This window comes from Nansenia antarctica (assembly GCF_963989245.1).
Source record: "Nansenia antarctica genome assembly, chromosome: 4".
In the NCBI taxonomy this organism is placed as follows: domain Eukaryota; kingdom Metazoa; phylum Chordata; class Actinopteri; order Argentiniformes; family Microstomatidae; genus Nansenia; species Nansenia antarctica.
The window spans coordinates 13069297-13089296 of record NC_137689.1 but is presented as its reverse complement, the minus strand read 5'-3'; the positions used below and the strand labels follow the sequence as shown (position 1 = coordinate 13089296).

At 43.4% G+C, this 20000-nt stretch overlaps 1 protein-coding gene across 1 annotated transcript in view; it reads left to right on the top strand.

The window, feature by feature from the left end:
- Nucleotides 1-20000, top strand: part of piezo1 (piezo type mechanosensitive ion channel component 1 (Er blood group)) — a gene marked incomplete at both ends in the record, with an annotated part of 76358 nt that overhangs the window by 6899 nt on the left and 49459 nt on the right. Inside the window, one exon of the mRNA XM_080529044.1 lies at nt 13252-13347. Coding sequence (XP_080385170.1) covers nt 13252-13347 — 96 coding nt within the window. The remainder of the gene's footprint in view (nt 1-13251; nt 13348-20000) is intronic.

Sequence of the window (20000 nt, the reverse complement as noted above, 5' to 3'; positions counted from 1 at the left end):
CGGACCCCCACCATGGTGTTAAAAGGTACACTTAAGAGTCTGTGATGAGCCTGAGCAGAACTGTTTATCAGCTGTGTCAGGACTACAGGGGTGTCGAATGACTCTGTGCACGACGTGTATCTGAGGCAGACTCATCGCTCTCACTCTCTATAATTCTTCAATACAGACGACGCGCTTGATTTAGCTTTCTGGGCACAATAGAACCAATGGAATCTATTTAACAGCGCAAACTCTGGCCCCATCATAAGTATGTGAAAGTATTTAAAATACTTTTAAATCCAGGTACACTCAAATTCTGGCGGTTGCTTCCAGCCCTTTGGCTCTGTTCAGTTCTTCCCTGTATGAAAGTTTGACAGTTCCAACTGTGTCTAGATGGAAATGAGGCCAAGGCATCTGTGCTGTGTCTTTAATTAATGGCTGAGATGTAAGTGGTGGAGTGTTTGTAAACCTTACTCAGACTTAAAAGCACTGCAGCCTAAAAGAACTGCAGCCTTCTGGGAAGTCCCATTGCTGTCTGGCTCTGTGCTTTGTGGGAATTAAATATAGACTGAGGAAAAGGAAAGAGAGAACTACAGGATTAGATTACATCCATAAATACTAATCGTTTTAAGGGAAATCGAGTATTACTTACTGTAAATGAACCATGCAGGTTTCATGGGCCAGTTTCCCAAGGCTTAAGCCTACTGTAGTCCTGGACGAAATCACACTTTCCATGTAAAATCTCCATTGAAGACGCTTTTTAGTCTAGGATTAGGCTTAAGCCGTGTCTCTGAAACCGACCCATGCTTAAGCCTTGTCTCTAAACTGAGTTATAGTGATAATCCCTTTTCCCTCGTATTTGACACAAAACAACTACTCACATAAATGATGAAACAAAATTAATGATGAAAAACCTAATCAATTTACATTAGCAAGTTTCTCTCAGATATACTGTATAGGCCTAAATCTCCGTTTGCATGTGATTAACACCTGTAGGACCCATGTGATCTGACCAGCCATTAATAACACAGGATGGCACAGATCTAGTTAGTGTTGGAAGACTATTTGGTGCAAATGAACCCCAAGAAAGCATCTGTTGATCTTTGATATTGGCAACAATTAACCTCATGGAAATAAATACGTTAGATCTATGATATCGTCATGAGAAGATACAATTATTATCTGTATTGTCCTAAATTATGATGAAAGGGGTTACAGATTGGGTCTATTCTGGGGTACATCCAAACAAAACAAAAACACTTAAAGGAATGATAACCATTGATTCTTGAAGAATGTAACTTATAAATACCTCATGGGCTTATTTCATCTGTCTTACCTCATAAATAAGGGGCCCAAAAGAAGGGAACTTTGGACAATGTAGGTATGTTGGTTGTTGAAACAGTGGTTTATGGCTTGTTTTTACCTGTAACGAATGGATCTGGCCTGTACCTGCTCTGGGGATGAGCTGTTTCAGTTGACTCAGAGAAAGGTGAGATGAGAAGTAAGAAAACTCTGGAGGAGTCTACCTCTCTACTCTCTATAATTCACTCTCTCTCTCTCACACACACACACACACACACACACATACATGCCCGCACGGCCACACACATGCACACTCACACACACACACACACAACACAGCTTACCAGGGCCTGTGTAAACACGGCTGTCCTCAGAATGAACTCCTACATAATCTCCATTCTTCGTGCTGTCTGTCAGCATAATTGAATTGATATGAGTGGGAGGTTTAATGTTTAATTTTTAAGATATAGGTACTTATTAATCATAAAAAATATTGCATGAGCACACAAATGTGTGTGTGTGTATCGGTGTCTGTTTGTGTGCCTACATGCAAGTGTGTGTCTGTGTGTGTCTGTGTCTGTGTCTGTGTCTGATGGCAAGCAGCGCCATCCAAACATTATTTCAGAGTTACAGTCAGCCTTGGAACCCGGGAGACTGGCTTCATTGTTCTGGCTCCAGTAGAACATGGGATGGGAGGGCTGCGGTCATTAAATGGAAATTTGACTTCCCGCTGAGGCCGCTGGCTAACCGGTAACCAGATAACAGGCAGCCTCGTTGGCCCGCCATCACAGACGCACACAAGTGCTTAAGTGCTTTTTAAGGAGGCAGCAGGGAGGTCAACACCTGTTGCGGTCACACCGAGCTGAGGCACTTTTAGACGTGCTGATCCAGCTGACCAGTGGTTAGAAGAACCCCCCCATGGTCAAGCTTCAAGCTGATGGTGGAGACAGCTTCCTTCACAGCTTCCTTCACTACCACTGAGTCATGGGGTGCTGAAAAGTCAGACTATAGTTAGAGGCCCACCCCCTACAACTGTGTGTGTGTGACGCGAGAGTGTGCGCACACGTGTGTGTGTGTTACATTTTACATCTTTGGCATTTAGCAGACGTCTTATTCCAAAGCGACTTACAACCAATACATTTGACTAAGTAAGTGAATCAACTATCCACTAGTCATTGCAGTAAAAAGTAATCTATGCTTAGGCCTCGCACTTTGGTAGATGTCTCAGGAGAAACAGTACAGGTGGGAAGTAGGTGTCTCAGGAGAAACAGTGCAGGAGACTGAAGATCCATCTCTTCAGGCTACACCTTAACTGTCCCTCCTGAGACATCTACTGGATGTCTCAGGAGGGACAGTTAAGGTGTAGCCTGAAGAGATTGAGGTCTTCAGTCTCCGACGGAAGTTGGGGAGTAATTCTGCAGTTCTGACAGCCATGGGAAGCTCGTTCCACCAGCGGGGAGCCAGTATAGTGAAGAGACGTGACCGGGCAGTGTGACTGCCGCATTCGGTGTAGAGGTGGTGGGGCCAGTCGGCCAGCAGAGGTGGAGGAGTGGAGTTAACGGGCTGCTGTTTGAGGGGTGACCATTGCATTGAACCATCGATGCACTTCGCACCATTGAATCTGATGCGAGCAGCTATTGGGAGCCAGTGAAGGGTGCGATGGAGGGGGGTAACACGAGAGAGTGTGTGTGGAGTCTGTGTGTGTGTGTGTGTGTGTGTGTTTGTGTGTAAGAGGAGGGTGTTGTCATTTCTAACTGGGTGTCCTAGTGTCCAGGGTCAGGTGACATACGATATATGACATATGACAGAGATACACGCCCAAGGTCAAAGGTCCCTCCCATGATCCTCTTTTAGTGGGAAGAGGGATGAGCATGCCAATGGCTATTCAACATTTACAGTAGCGCTAAGGTGACATGCCATGGATTGATTGCTGCAATAAATACATTGGAAAAGACATACATCTTATCGCACCCTGAACTTGCCTCATGAATTCCCTTAGAGGTGCCTTCCTTGGCTTGATTTTGCCCAAATTACCCAGCATTCTTGGTTCTTAAACCTGACTTGGGCAAGTCTGTTAGGAAATGTAGTTATTCCTCCTAAACTTCAAAAGAACAGCGGTTTATTTCCTTTTGAACGTCAAAGGTATCAACTTCGTCTCGCCTTCATAACTGTAACTAGGCCATTATCACAAGCCCCTCAGAACTAACGACCGAGTGAGAGCTCCTATCTTTAATCACACTGTGTAGTGTGTTAGACGCTGACTCTCACTGGAAGAATTCCTCACACACATGCCCTGACAAGTCTCACCTCTTACATTTTTATTTCCCCCCCACCCTGTAATGGGATTACCAAAAGTCTCTCATTATGATCTAACCTTGATCTCTCTCTCTCTCTCTCTCTCTCCGTACCAGGGAAGAAGAGAGCAGAGAAAGGGAAGGGGGGAGACTAGAGAGAGAGAGAGAGAGAGAGAGAGAGTAAGAGAGTGGGAGGGAGAGAGAGGTGTGTTGGGGGGGGGGGGGGGGGGGTTAATGGGAGAAAAAAGTCTGTTGTGGTTGCTTGGTTGTGTTATCATCTCGGGCCACATGGCACCAGCCTTTGCTGCCTGTGTTGATCTGATTGAGAAGACTCTCATTGATAGGTCCAGTGGTGGTGGGTGGTGTTCACTTTACCCTACATTATCATATTATGTGTAGCACAGTATACTCCCGCTGAGCACAGCATGGCCATACAATAAGCAGACCTGGACGTCTTTAATTTCCACTTTTAAGGCTGTCTAAAGCCCTCATAACCCCTTTATAAGACCTATATAAGTGCTTATGATTCATTCAGAAGCAGATGTCATGCTATGTGAAGTGCGATAAAACACCTAACCCTAGCACCCTCACATAATAAGGATTTCCGTAAACATGATTTGTGAGCCATACTGTATGTAAGCCTCATGCAGTTTATGACTGATTCCTAAAGCCTTAAGAATGCTTATTCATTAAACATGGGACCAGGGTGGATGAGAGTTTAGATGATTAAAGAATGAGCATTGTTCACTGTAGCAGACCAATGAATAGAGAATAGAGAACCACACACACTTCCTGTCATTGCTGTTCCAGCTAATATATAGTTAGACACTGATTTTTGTTTTAGGCAATGTTCTTAGGTTTCACTTTCAGCATGTCAGATGAACCTTGCGTCATTGCTGACTCATATATGACTCAAGAGGGGTCAAGTTCACCATAGCTCGATCACACACCCCCTCACACTCTCTCACACACTCTCTCTTAGCATGCATGCATGTACTCACACGCACGCACACGCACGCACGCATGCACACACACACACACACACACACGCACACACACACACACACACGCACACACACACACACACACACACACACACACACGCACACACACACACACACACACACACACGCACACACGCACACACACACACACACACACACACACGCACACACACACACACACACACACACACTCACTCATTCTATATGGCCCTTGAGATATTTACATTCCTGACATCAGGAAGCCTTTTAGGGAGAGATTGTCAGTAAACAACCCTCTCCACTTTCTCTCCACGTGGTTTTGTCTGCTTGTCTCTCGTCAGGCCTGCTATTGTCCCACACATGACCACACATAACTGGGTTTTGTACTTTTTAATGACTCCCAAAGGGTTGTTATTATCTCTCTCTTTCTCTCTCTCTCTCTCTCTCTCCCCTCTCTCTCTCTCTCTCTCTCTCTCTCTCTCTCTCTCTCTCTCTCTCTCTCTCTCTCTCTCTCTTGACATGCTAACAATAACTGGCTGCATGTTAATTGTACTAGCATACAGAGGGAGGTAGTTTGAGAGTGAGATTGTAGTTAATCAACTCTGTCTCTAAAGGAATTCTGCTGTTTGGGTATAAGGAAATGGGAGAAGAGAGGTCACACAGTGGGGCTACACTAGTTGTGGAAAACTAGAGAATGGTTTTTGCTTCCAGAGTTTCACTTCTTCCGCCTTTTATTTCCCAATTCCTCCCAGGGAAGATTAATGTCTTTAACTGTGGGAAGCACAGTGTTTTCTTCTGTGTGTGTTTGTGTTTATACATGTTTGTTTGAGGGGAGGAGGAAGGATGGTGGTTTATACTAAGTCCCATAATGGGTTTGCCGGACAGGGATGTGATCAGCCAGGACTACCTATCTGTCTCTCTGTCTCTCTGTCTCTCTTGATCTCTCTCTTCTCTGTCTGTGGTGGCCCGCATTTGTGTCACAAGGTCAGAGACCTGGTCTTGCAGTGTTCGTTATTGTATTGAAGAGGCACCGTTATTATTAAGCATATGAAACTGTCAAAAAGCCTGTAGCATCCAGACTGTCCATTTATTTTTACTGTCACATACAGTCCCTCTCATTAGCTGATTGCCCTCTGTCCACATGGAAATAGTGTAATATTTAAAACACACAGTTAATGACTTAATGGCTTCCATGAGCCATTGTTCCTTTGGCTGAAGCTGACATCATGGAACGCTGATGCGTAGGACGACTATGGAAAACTTCTCCTTAAATTACACCCTTTCTCTTCTCAGTACAGCAGCTGTATCTGAATGCAGGATACCCCTGCAATGTAGAATTGAATAAGAGGGTGACATTGTGTCGCTGCCTGTGTTGCGGCCTGGTACTGATGACGAATGTGGTGGATCTGGCACCCCTGGGCTCTGGGTTTGAGTGGAGCAGCCCTGTCTCTCTCTTTCTCTTTCTCTCTCTCTCTTTCTCTCTCTCTCTCTCTCTCTCTCTTTCTCTCTCTCTCTCTGTCTCTCCTGCTGTGCACCAAGTTTCAAGTTTATTTGTTACGTCACATTACACAAGTGGAACAGAGTAAAATTCGTAGGCTTCGGATCCTGACATTACATTGCAGCACAGGACAGGCATAATAAATCAGAACACACAACACATTGTAGGGACGACAGGTTCAGGATCGGACCTGGGTCAGATCCATTAGAGTAGGTCACACTTTGTAATACTTGAGCTTGTTTACGTTTGCCTGGTCCAATGGAACCAATGGAATAGTGCAGTCTCCAAGTGAAAACGCCTAGATTAATCCAGCACAGTAGAAGTATTTGACATGTCCGTTTTAGACAGCTCCAGTGGAAGGGTTCTGTGAGCTCTTTGACTCATTCTAACCAGAGCTCCATAAAAGGGATTGAATCCATTCAGATCTACAGTCAGTCTAACAGGAGATCAATCTAGAACAATAGCCTATGTGGTTCTGGAGAGTTTTCACAACTTTTCACAATAGTTTTCACAACTATTGTCACTTGCCTTATTTGTCTTATTTGTCTTACTTGTCTCATAAATATCGCCACTTTATTTCTCTTGTCACTGCAATGTCGATGAACTGAAGCCAAATAATTTTACTCTCTTATACTTGTATAATGGGATGTAATAATACACTTGAAACTTGAAACTAGCAATGTGTCTGTATTGCAGTTATACAATGCAGTCCCATTACAGTGCAGCTTTCTTCAATCTTCTTTAGCAATTTGTATATCTACTGTGTTGACAAGGACGGTTAAACACCAGTTTAGAGTGTCCAAGATGCTTTGCTTGACAGCACTCGACCCTGCTATAGGCTTAACCCTGCTTAGAGCCTCCAAGGCCATTCCATGTTCCACTCTCCGCCTTCCCACTACCCTTTACCCACTTGGCCTGTCCCAGTGGGCTTCCTCCCCTCACTCCCTTCCTCCCCTCCCCCTCTCTCTATTGCAACCACCCTTCTCTCTCTCCCAACCACCCTCCTTCTTCCTCTCTGACCCGTCCTGGACTGGGCTCTGTTCACATACCTGTAGAATGAGGTCAGCCTGAGATCCAGCTGTGCAGCTTGTGTGTGTGTGTGCTTGTGTGTGTGTGTGTGTGTGTGTGTGTGTGTGTGTGTGCTTGTGTGTGTGTGTGTGTGTGTGTGTGTGTGTGTGTGTGTGTGTGTGTGTAGCTTTGCTTCCACTGGGCTGGGCACACATGTTCACATGCTCAGAGACCCAACTGAGCAATATGCGGTTGACCTCGCTTCCCTCTGTTTTCCCTGTTTCTCATCTTCCTCCCTTTCCAGCCAATGGTTATTTGTTACTTGTAATTGCCTTTGATGCTGCTGCCATGAAACATCTTGGCCAGGCTGTGCGCAGTGTTTCTGTGGCGGGTGGTTGTACTGCACGCATGCAAGCTTATGTGTGCAGCTGCAACATGCACATATCACGCGGCAAACAGATCAATACACCTCTCTTTTGACAATGTATGTTTTCCAGTGCACCTTTTTGTTTATGTGCCTTTTGGTCTTTTTTCCTGTTTCAGTGTATTGTGTGGTGATACAGTCATGGGCCACATGTTATGACACATACTTAAACTGTACTTGATTGAGTTCGTTACAATGGAAATAGAAACAAAAGTACAAACTCTCAGAGCTCCTCTGTCTTGAAAAAGTGAATGTGTGAAAAATAATCCATTCACTACTCCATTCACAAAAACAGATATCTCTGTTTGTATTTATTATCCTAAATCATGTTTTTTTGTGTGCACTCCAGGGAACTCTTCATATTTAATATGTGAGAGGTAATATTTATATTTATTTTACACAATGGTATTAATTTCAAAGCGTTTCTCGAGTTTCATCCTTTTGCCATCGGACTCGCAGTTGCTCATTTCTCCAGTTTAAGAGCGTACGCATGGGTCAGAGTGTTCGTGGAGGACCTTGCATTCTCCCGCCAAGTCTGTTTTTTATAAATCCCAAAGTTCGCTTAAAAGTGGCGTACGCCTTCTTTTGTGCGTACGCAGCGTTTATAAATGAGGCCCCTGGGCGAGGACCCTGGGCTGATGCCCATCTGATAGTCGGCCACTGGGAATCACTGCCAGGGGTAGGAAAGCTGCAGCTGGTTGGAGAGATCATGTTATCCGTCAAAAGACTGTTGAACAGTCTTCTTCTGTCTGTAACATCGACATTTAGGGCTGTTTCCTGGTGGAATGGTTGACTAGACTAAGGGATGGTGTAAATTGTGTTTAGATCTCTAGTTCAAGAAGTCTGCTTATCCGATCTCCAACATGATGTTAGCATGTATTGTCAGCTAACAACAATCTTATTCTTTCATTGACCTCACTTCACCTCGTTCAGACAGGATTTACATAATATATATATTAACTTTTATTGGATAAATGGATGCATAGTTTAGTACGTTTCATTAGATTTCATGAATCTCGTTTTGCACAGGTCCCAACTGACTAAACGAGGCAATGCTTGCCACTGCTTTGCCATGTGTTCTCATAACCACTACACTGAAAACTGTGTCATTTGCCAGGAGGGCGGAAAGTATTGCGAGCCATTAGCTCTGATATTAGACAGGTCCAATGTGAGCGTATGGCTCATGACCTGGGGTAATTACACACATTGGAAACAGCTGTTGGTATGCTTTAGCCTTGGCACCAGACACTGAATCAGAGAGATGAATCCGCACTGAGCTAAAGCTGATGGGATAACCACTGAGTGGCTATAGGTCCACAGAGGTTCAAATCACCTGGCCTCTCTATAGCCCATTCCCGAAATTATATAAACAAGAGGCTCTAGCGTTAATCTTCAGTGAACAGAAAAACCATAATCAGAACTCTCCTCTCCCAACAACCTTTTGGCTGACATAGACGGCAATTGCGTGGCTGGTCCACCAAAACATGAGGCCCACCCAAGAGTGAGAAAGGTTCTGCTCCTTTTTGATCAGTGTTCTTCCATCGCAGGTTACGTTCATTCGGCTCAAACGGATTACTATCAGGATCCCTTTCTGTAGGCTTAACATAACGTAAACTAAGCTAAGGTTTAGGAGAAAAAAAAACTGGAGCCCTGGAAAGATTGCCAATACAATTTACAGGAGTAGTGGAGTCCCTCCCTGCTTTTGACTGTGAGTGGCCACAGTCAACACTGTAGCTGTAAAATAAAGACTGGCCAGATGGGAGATGCAATAACTCGCGATCTATGAGTTGTTATGAAGTGTTTACTCTGTGTTGTCCATGTAGTGGACAGTTGTATGTCTATACTCTTCTGTTGGTCTTGGAGTTTTACATGTGTAGGTCAATGACGGTTAGGCCTTTGATGTGGTGCGGCTTGGTTTAGTATGCAGTATAATGTTTCATGGTATGCAAAGACTCTTGAAACACATTCACTACAGTATAGTATTGAAAACCGTATTTGCTTCTCCCCAAAAGAGGAATTATATTGAAATGGCCGCTTAAGGAGGTGAAGTGTGTTCACAGTTAAGGATACACAGGTATCCTTTTGTGTACGCTTCCCGGACACAGCTTCTGGACTGTGAGCAATAAACATTGGCATATTTATAAAAGACAAATTGGAGCTAAAAACTTAATTCAGTTGGATGTGTGCTGAGTATGAATGGCAGCTCTAAATGTTCCAGTCAGTGGGGGGAAACACTGGGTCCAGACCAGAGGCAGTTGTACAGTACCATAGCATACATTACATTAAAACACCCTGGGCATAAGAAACCAGCTTTTCACCGCGTCTGCACCCCCCCAACACACACACATACACACCACACACACTGAGTGTGTTCCATAGAGGTGCGTCACAGCCTTAACTCTGCGGCACGCTGTTGGTTTTTCCAATCCTGAATTACCATAATTTCCTGAATCCATCTGATGCATAGTTTGAGAGTCTATGGGCACTGCTGTGTCGAGTTGTTTACGTTTGTGTAATTGGTGTAAGCACTGTGTAACAAGACACACATACTACACACACATACCCACACACCCATCCACACACACACACACACACACACACACACACACACACACACACACACCCACACCCACACACACACACACACACACACACACACACGCACACACACGTTGAAGAAGAATGTCCAAGGCCCTGTTGTTGTGTTCTTACCCCAGGTTTGCTGACCTACTCCACTTTCCCAGCTGGAGGTACAGTATGTGGCTAGCTAACTGAATGTGGCTAGCTAACTACTCAGGCAGGGGAATGGAAACACTTGAGTTAGGACAGAGCAATATGGCCTGAAATTCATATCTCAATGTTTTCAGACTTTTAGGTGATACACAACATACAGTATATATCTTGATATTTCTTTTTACTTGTTTATTTTTTTTAATGTATAGCCTGTATGAGGCTTAACATGAAGTTCAATTACAGTTTTACACTTATTCAAAGAAACAGTCTGAATGTCACAATGTATAAAAGTAATTTCTGTCTGTTTGTTTTAATAGAACACACCAGCAGTTACGGTTTATTTCTATAATCTTGTTTTGAATGTTGTGAATGTTGTTTTTTGCTCTAATGTAGATATCCGAAGAAACTCACATTTTCTATAAAAGTAAATACAGTTTAATGTATGTCAGCTATGCCCAGGTCTTTATTACTAACAAAAAACTAACAAAATTGTGACAGCTGGAAAGACAACACATCCTTTTGAAATTGTTAAATCGTTTCAGCAAAATTTCTCTGTGCACAGATCTGCTTTTCTCCTCTCTTCTCCGGTTTTCTCCTTTGAACAGCAGTCAAACTACGCTCCTCTGAGCTCCACGATATACCCACCCAGCCCTAACTTATGAGTACTGCTAGAGAGGAGTTATATGCTATAGTGGGGGTGTGGAAAGAAAGAATGAGGTCCCTGGAAAAGGCTGGATAAACTCCTCCTGCTTGAACTTTTCTTCTTCTCTTCCGTTGAGTCACAACCCCTTTTTTCGAATGAGAAAGAGAGAGAGAGGGAGGGAGGGAGAGAGCGATAGAGAGATAGACCGTCTGTGTTTGTTTTGTGTGTGTGTGTGTGTATGTGAATGCATACCTACACGTAGAGACACCCCTGTGTGACACAAGGCTGATGACCTAACCTCTCTGCTCCATAACACAGCTGATTGGAGACAGAAACAAGACCTTCTGGTCTTTGATCATAAACCTCCTCCTGCTCCATTCTGTGGTCCCTCAGTGTTGAAAAGATTAACTTTAATCACTCTCTGAGGTTGACCTCTCCCCCTGGCTGGGCGGGGTCCCAACGACCTAGTAAACGAGTCATAACTTTATCACTGAGAACACAAAGCTTCATCATCCTGTCTGAGAACAGAACAGACAGTAAAAAGACTAGACAGACAGTAAAACAAATCTAGGGTTCACAAACTAAAAGTAGTTCAAACAGCTTCAAATATTATTGAACAATTTTCACACAACAAAAATCATCTGCTGCAGGGGAATGCAGACATGTATGCAACACAGACCTTGAGACAGTGGTGCCTTTCTTAGTGTGCTGTTCTCTTCCAGTTAGCTTTTTCACATTATGCTCATGTCACACCCAGGTAACCATGGGAATATATACATTAAAAGTCTAAACAGTGGCCCCCCCCCAGGCACTACTGTGACAGACTGACAGCCAAGCTGAGCCATCTACCAGATCCCATGACAGCTTCTCTGCCACTGTGTATCTTTTAAAGATGTTACGCTGAGTTGGTCAAACGACAATCCTTATGTAGCTGGCATTATATGGGAAGATATATTTTTTCCTTTTGAATCCACATGAAAGAGGCAAACGTAGTGCGCACCAGTGGGGAAGTACATTTTCCTTCACAATTAACTCATAAAGGGACAGAGAGGGTCTGTGAAACTACAGTACAGTATATGACTAGCGCATGCTAGCTAGTTATTCACTCTCCCTTATAGGACAAAGCCGGTCTTTGTTCCACTGTTGGAAGCTATGCTAATTATAGATCTATAGCAGACTGAGGAGCGGGCTGGACTGAGAGAATGGATACGATCCTGGCTGGGACTGGATCCAGTCATGGTCCTCTGTGCTGTGTCTGGTAGGGCAATGTGACTTGACTTATCGTCGTGGGTGTGGTGCCCTTGCCTAGGGCTGTACTTCTGCAGTTCTCAGCTGCTGGATCTAACTAGGGTCTGACTCAGAGAGTGAGATGGGAGTGTGTGGTGAGCAGGGGCCACAGAGGCCAGACAACTCCGGGGGTGGAGGCCAAGCTTAGCCCTGTGGATCAGTCTAGTCTAGTCTGCCCAGGTCCCAGCTCCGAGCTCAGTCAGATGGGTGGAAGGTATAAGAGAGTGGATAGGATGGGGGGGAGAGAGGGGGCAGCCCTTCCATGGCACCAGCTACTAGGTGATCTTGAAAGCCCTTGCAGAAGCTCAAACAACCAGCAGCCTGCTACACAGTTAGTAGTTATAAAGTAACTGGTTTTGTGCCTGGATCATCATAGAGCAATTCTCACCATCATCATCATCATCATCATCATCATCATCATCATCATCATCATCATCATCATCAAAGGAAGGCTTAAAGCTGATTCATACCTTCTGCACATTCTTCCCAGAAAAAGTGTCTGAATTGATTTCTTTTGTTTTGGCTAGAGTCATGTCAGATCCATGCAGAAGGTATAGCCTAAAGCAAACCCTTATGCAGATTCAAATGTGTGTGTGTGTGTGTGTGTGTGTGTGTGTGTGTGTGCGTGTGTGTGTGTGTGTGTGTGTGTGTGTGTGTGTGTGTGCGTGTGTGTGTGTGTGTGTGCGCGTGTGTGTGTGTGTGTGTGCGTGTGTGTGTGTGTGTGTGTGCGCGTGTGCGCGTGCGTGCATGCGTGAGTGCGTATGTATGTGTGTGTCTGCGCCCATGCGTGTGTGCGTGTTTGCCTGTGCCTGCGTATGTGTTCACTCACATTCAACTGTACATATGTGTGTTTCTATCCCTGGTCAAATAATTCCACATGCATTCCAATATTTTTTTTTTACCTAAGACCATTTTGCTCCTGGGGTACAATGTTAGTGTGTGTTGCATGTTAAATGTCATTTGACCATTTTGTGTGTGTGTGTGTGTGTGTGTGTGTGTGTGTGTGTCCATAGCCTTAAAGGAAGAGGGCGCAACTCTTGCTCTACTTTAAAAAATCTACAATTGTATTACTTCATGAAGTGCTCTCCCTGTGTCCACAGCCTGCCTGTTTCGCTACAACGTCCTGTCCCTGGTCTACTTGCTGTACCTGCTGCTGCTGCCGTGGTTCCTCTGGCCTAACAAACACACACTGAGAGGTAAGAGGACATGCCACTCCACTCCTTCATTCGTTTTATTTTTAAACGCAGATGCTCCAAAAATCTGCATTTGATAGATTTCTTCTGCATTCTAATTAAACAAACTGACATTTAAGCAAGCTATTGTAAATGAGTGAGACACATTTTTCCCAGCGGTTCTTGGCAATTCACGCATCATGGTTGGCTTCAGAAACGTATTTTCTCTCAGTATCATGGTATACTCCAGTAAAACGAGTGCTACACACTCATTTAGAACATAGTGACAGGGTCTGGTGAAAAGAGCCACATGTCGGCAATTCTCAAGTCTCGCAAATGAGCAAAAAGCTTCTTTTTTTCACAAAATGTGTTTTCCACTTTTGCATATTATGAAAGTAGTGTTGAAGAGCAAACAACAGTTTTAGGATCACTAAATACTTATCATTTGTGAATTGTATTCACTGTCTCATCTGCCGTAGGCTACTGGGTAAGTGATACATGGCTTCTAAACGTACATTTTAGGATGTGTTCAAAAGCAAGGACTGTGTGATTATAATTATCTAATGTAGTGATGTGTTTTTAGCATGTTGATGTTCTATCAGCGTGTGGTGATGTGCTGAACATGCAATAAGATGTTCATAGATGTTCCTTTTTAGCTGCTAGCTATTAGCAGCTGTTTTGCATGTGTTTTGATTGAGAGCAATATTCTCTGGTATTTGGTTTGAGGTGTACCAACATTCAAATAAGCATATCTTCTTCAGAATTTACTTTCACTTTCATAATCTGGAAACGCAGAAAAATTACCTTGCCCTACTTGAGAACTTTTTAACCGGACCCTGTCACATATGTGTTAGACATGTGTGTTAGAACATAATATTTGTTTTGATTAAACGCTTATCCTCCCTAACAGTGGCCTTTGTCAAATGTATTTGGAAGACGCCAATCAAAGGGGAGGGCCAGCCACAGATAGGCAGAGCCTATTTAACTATAAAAGGATGGTTATGACATGTTCATTTGCAAATAGTGTTTCTTTGAAAAACTGTCCAAGGCAATGAAAACCCAGGACAATGTAGAAGACTAACTATGAGACCCAGGACAATGTAGAAGTGAACTGTTATTAGTGAGGATTAGGACTTATCCTCTGATAAAGAAGAAACGTCATCACAGCCTGAAAGTGAGCTTTTCATGTCAAATACTCCCACAAGATATGTTATCACATATCAGACATAAAGTCAGTAATTTCAATTGTTTATCCCAGGAGCAAATTAATTACCGGTAACAGCAAATTAAACTATGTTCATTCTAGCAGAAAATGGTTTCAAATTGTGTGTTTTATATGAAAATGTTGATATATGAAAAGAGTGGATAAATACAGCATAAGCACAGATGTGGACTGTATGGAATAAAAAAATAACAAAATCAAGTTATTTATTATAATCCCAATATGACATACAGTAGGTGTGATTTGATGGTCATTCAGGGATTATTTTTTTTTTGAGTAAGCACTATTTTAAGGTGATTTACTGTATAACGCACTGGGTCAATCTGACCCAGAACATAAAGCCTTATCGGACATAACAGGAGGCCTTATCTCATATAGGATTTGATAGTGCAGTATTTCACTCTTTCAGTATTCCCTCTAGCAGAATAAAATAAGGATTTTATAGTGCTTTCTAGTAGTATGTGAATAGTCTTCTCCAGACTTGATTGAGACTCAACAGATGTTGTTTTTCTGAGCTCTGAAGAATTCTGTTCACAAAATCAATGATGTTGTTATCTCTCAGGCCCAGATTCAATCAATTGCAGGTTTTCAGGAAAACAAAAAAAATACAATGCTTCCTGAGCCACAAACATGTTCAATTTGATAGGTACTTAACATTTCACACTCTACACATTGTTTTGCTCAGGTGTATGTTATAGGAAGAGGGTACACAGTTAACACGAGAAAGATCTGACTCTCTCTGCTTGGCAAAGCCCACTCTGCTTGGCAAAGCCCAAGAGGTTAAATTGATTCACTTTAAAATAAATATTGCTTTAATTTACCCAGACAAATCTCCCGGCGTGCTCTTATTCAAAAACTAATAAACAGTAGATATGATTTCAGGTCTGGAAATTGTGCTTTTCCACATCCTGCCCCCACAATGCTCCCATCCTCCACTCTTTATTATCCATGTCTGTGGAAGGACTGCTGTGAGTGGCGGCTGCAGTAACCTCTCCCCCCTGACACAGACACGTGCGCACACACACACACACACACACACACACACACACACATGCATGCATGTGCACACACACACACACACACACACAAACACACACACACACACACACACACACACACACACACACACAGTGCAGCCTGACCTCCAGAGGCTTGTTTGCCCAACTTATCAACTCTTTCACGCTCCTGATGGCCAATGGGCCCTATCAGTTCCTGTAGTGTGATAAGGCCCTGCAGTGAATCAGACGCCTGGTTCCTGCCTCTGTAAAATAAACACTGTACAGGAAGCATGCTAATTATAGATCACTAAATAACAGAATTCTGCAACTCCTTTCTTTGTTCCTTCCTTTGTTCCCTTAAGGATCTGCAATTATAATAACAAGCCGTCTCAGATTGCTATTCTGTATCACTGCCTTAGCACTAGCAACATGTCCACTGTTCCTTTCAGGGAGAAATCTTCCCTTGAAAAGCCATGCTGGTCATACGTAAGGCCCTATTTCTAGGTGAATATGTGTAAATTGTGAGATGTGTATTACAGAGGGGGATTGCTAGCAGAGAGAAGAATTCCCTGTAGGAAAATCCCAGAGACTGCCAGTTTCTATAAATAAAAAAACGAAAACCTGACGAGAGAATAGGATTAAGGCTTTTAATGGAAACCATCTTGTTCGTTCCCTGTCTCAAATTATCGGCACTTTTTTTGGGCCCAGCTACATCAAGGGAGACCAGATGCATGTAATCAAGGGAGCCAGATGGATGTACTGTATGAAGAAGACAAGGATTTCAGGCACAACAAGAAGCAACAAACCATCTACATGTCTTTGCTCCTCCTTTCTAAGGAACGTTGTGTTGTTCCATTGGCAGTGGACCTGCGGGACATGGCCGTAATGCGGGTCGAGTGCAGTCCTTAATGTCAATAATGCTTTGAGAGCTGACAAGCTAACAGACACACTGGCAGCCTGTGTACATGGGAAACAGGGACATTTCCTGCCATGAGGCCCAGTGACAGAGAGGAAGCTTGAAATCCATCAGCATCTGAATTGATGAATGCTGCTTGTGAGCTTCGGCTCTCCTTACTATTGTGGTCAGTCTTTAAGATTTACATCAACGGGTTCATTGGGGCGAGAGCTAGAGAAAACAGTGAAAAGCTTTATAAAGACCCTGTCTGTTCCTCTCCAGCCCTGATACAGGGGGTAGTTGTGGCCTGGCCTAGTGGATAGTAAGTTGGAGTGGTGATCAGAAGTTCATGAGTTCAAATCCCACCTCGGAACAACACCAATTCGGTTGTTAAGTCGTGACGTGTTTCCGGGTCCAAAGTTGGCTGAGGCGCTCTCTTCAAAATGCCTCAGTAATAATAATAATTCATTATATTTATATAGCGCTTTTCCGAGGCTCAAAGACCCTGACAATATGGGGAAAACGGGAAAGTGCTGTGTCCCTTGTTGTATGAATAGATCTAGTCTACGATTGAACTGTCATTCTACCGCTGTAGTACACTGGTACTCTGGTGCGGGGAATTTCTGGTTTGGACCCGGAAATTGCTAAACGTCACGTTTGACGTCAGACTTAACAACCGAATAGTGTTCCCTTGAGTAAGGCACTTAGCCCTAAGTTACTCCAGGGAGACTGTCCCTGTAATCTCTAATTGTAAATCGCTTTGGATAAAAGTGTCTGCTTAAATGGTGTAAACCAACAGTCTCCAGACAGGTGTTCAATATTTGTTATATTTAATTAATATTAATAATATTTATTTACTTAATGGTCTTTTGAAAGGGTACATCAAACAAAGTGTCCTGAGTGTTTCAATGTACCTTTTTAAAAGACAATTAAGAAGAAGGACAAATATAGTAGAAGGACAGGTATTGAACACCTGTCTGGAAACCTGTTGGTTTACACCATTTAGCAGACACTTTTATCCAAAGCAACTTGCGATTAGAGATTACATGGACAGTCTCCCTGGAGACGCCTCTCTGGAGACTGTTGGTTTATTAAAAGGGGATTGTACTTTAGAGATGTTTTCCTCCTAATACTGGAAATCAGGAGCATTGGTTCATTGGCTGGTTTTCACACCTACTGTACAACATCCCGATTCATCTTTGAAGCTTGGGTGGTGTTGCGTCAAGTCTCTTACCAATATATTCACACCTACTGTCTTCTAATCTACACAACAACCCTTTCCTGAGCCACCGCTGTTGTCCAGACAGCATCTACACATCCACCGATTTCCTGTCACCAGTGAAACAGTAGTTTGAGATAGACCGGATTAAATTCCCCCTCTTGTTTTTGTTTTATGTATATGTTTTTCAGGCAAAGCAATTGTTGCTTTTCAAAGGGACCCAAAGCCCAACAGTCACCTACTGTCATTTCTGATAAATGAGAAAGTGACAATATGCACACCCTGGCTGGTCTCCTTAAATGAGGTCCCCGGGGCTAGCCACAGCCAACACTGGGCAGGAAATAGCATAGTGTGTGGACTGGAACAATAAGCCCAGTTGACAGCCAGTTTTCTGCTGAATCCTGTTCCAGATGATGAATTGAACAGGACAATTGTCAGTTAGGAGTTAGAGGAGCTCCCAGCAGGCCCATCTGGTTTGATTGGACCAATTGTTCCATTCAATTTGTGGTATTTCTTCTCTCTATGTAGAAAGACAGCAGATGCAGCTATGACAAATTGTAGCCTAGCGTGCTTAATCATGAAAGAACAAGTATCCCGTAAGTGAGGTATCCTTGTGCAAAGTGCACAATGCACATAGATCTACACAATATATCATACTTAAGAGTTCTTTCAAGGTTCATTCGAGTTTCATGTCAGGTTCATTCTCTGGATAATATGAATAGCCTACATATTGTTGAATATTTCACCACCAATCATCTGGACCCATAAAACATTCTTAGAATGTAAGCAAATGTATCTCTGTCTTTGGAAAATATCTGCTTTTCATAGTATGTGTTACATACATAAATCCTACCTAACCAGCTGGTGTAGCTTGACCCTGACGTGTGGTAAGTGTAACCTTTGGACCTCTGGTTGTCTCTTCTGATTGGAGAGGTAGTCTGGACCTCCGGTCTTCTGATTGGAGAGTCTGGACCTCTGGTCTTCTGATTGGAGAGGTAGTCTGGACCTCTGGTCTTCTGATTGGAGAGGTAGTCTGGACCCCTGGTCTTCTGATTGGAGAGTCTGGACCTCTGGTCTTCTGATTGGAGAGGTAGCCTGGACCTCTGGTCTTCTGATTGGATAGTCTGGAGAGTCTGGACCTCTTCTGATTGGAGAGGTAGCCTGGACCTCTGGTCTTCTGATTGGAGAGGTATTCTGGACCTCTGGTCTTCTGATTGGAGAGTCTGGACCTCTGGTGAATGATTCTTTGTTGTTCTGTTCCCCTATTAGATTTACATTAGAAGCCTGCTATGTGCCCTTCATTCACAGCAGGAACTGGGATTCCACATGTCTCTGTTATTTCAGCAGAGTCTTCTTACACAAATGGCAGCTTTTCTCACACTAACGCTGCACTGCTACCGTCCAACAGGAAGTTAGAGCCTGGGACAGAGAGGCCTGTGGAGAGGACATTGTGTGCCAATAGTAAAAAATAATGTTTACGTTTTGGTGATTGGTAAAGCTGGTCATCTATGGTCAGTCTTGCTTTGTAAATTATTTTATGTTCAACTGACTTAGTGATAGGTGAGTGTGAGTGTGGCTAATCTCTCAAGTACAGTATGCGCAACAATCAGGGTCAGCCGGTCAGCCGGTTATCTCACAGTAGGCTGAGAGGTGCTCTGTGAGAGTGAGAGGTGAGAGGTTTTATTTTGGGTGTGTTAAGTCCGGCACCAGGCCTGGGCCCACGGTGCCCCCTGTCACACCCTATATTCCCTGGGCTGTTGTGTCCTGCCTATGTGGGTCCCCGCTCAAAACAAGTCCTGTTTACCCTGGCCACTGTGCCTGCTTGCTACACCAACAATTTATGAGGTGCTGGAAAAGTAAGCACATTAATGGTCCTCTTTTTGGAAAGCTCCCCCGTACAAAGGAAGGACATTCAATTAAAGAAAGATATTTCTTAGATTTATTACAAAACAAATAGCATTCAGTACCTTAGATTGCCTGGCAAAGACTGTTTTTCTCAGATTATGTCTCTAAGATATGAGCATATAATAGAGTTACTATAATTCCAGCTCCCCACAGTCTAAATAGTGCTGAAGAATAAATTATCTTTATAATTTGCTGTTTAACCTCCAGGACAAGTCGTGAAGTCCTGTGGCGTTTTTAGCTGCATGAGTATAAAGCCGAACGCCCTACCACTTTAACATGTTTTTCTTTCCACAGAGCCTGAGACATGAGAAACCCAGCACCCCTCCTGGGCTCTTCTATGACAGGTGCACTAGAGGAGTCACAAGACTTGTTAAAACAACGTTCGTAGCTGAACTTGTAAAAAATATACTCCTCTCATTATCATGGAAAATACAGTGT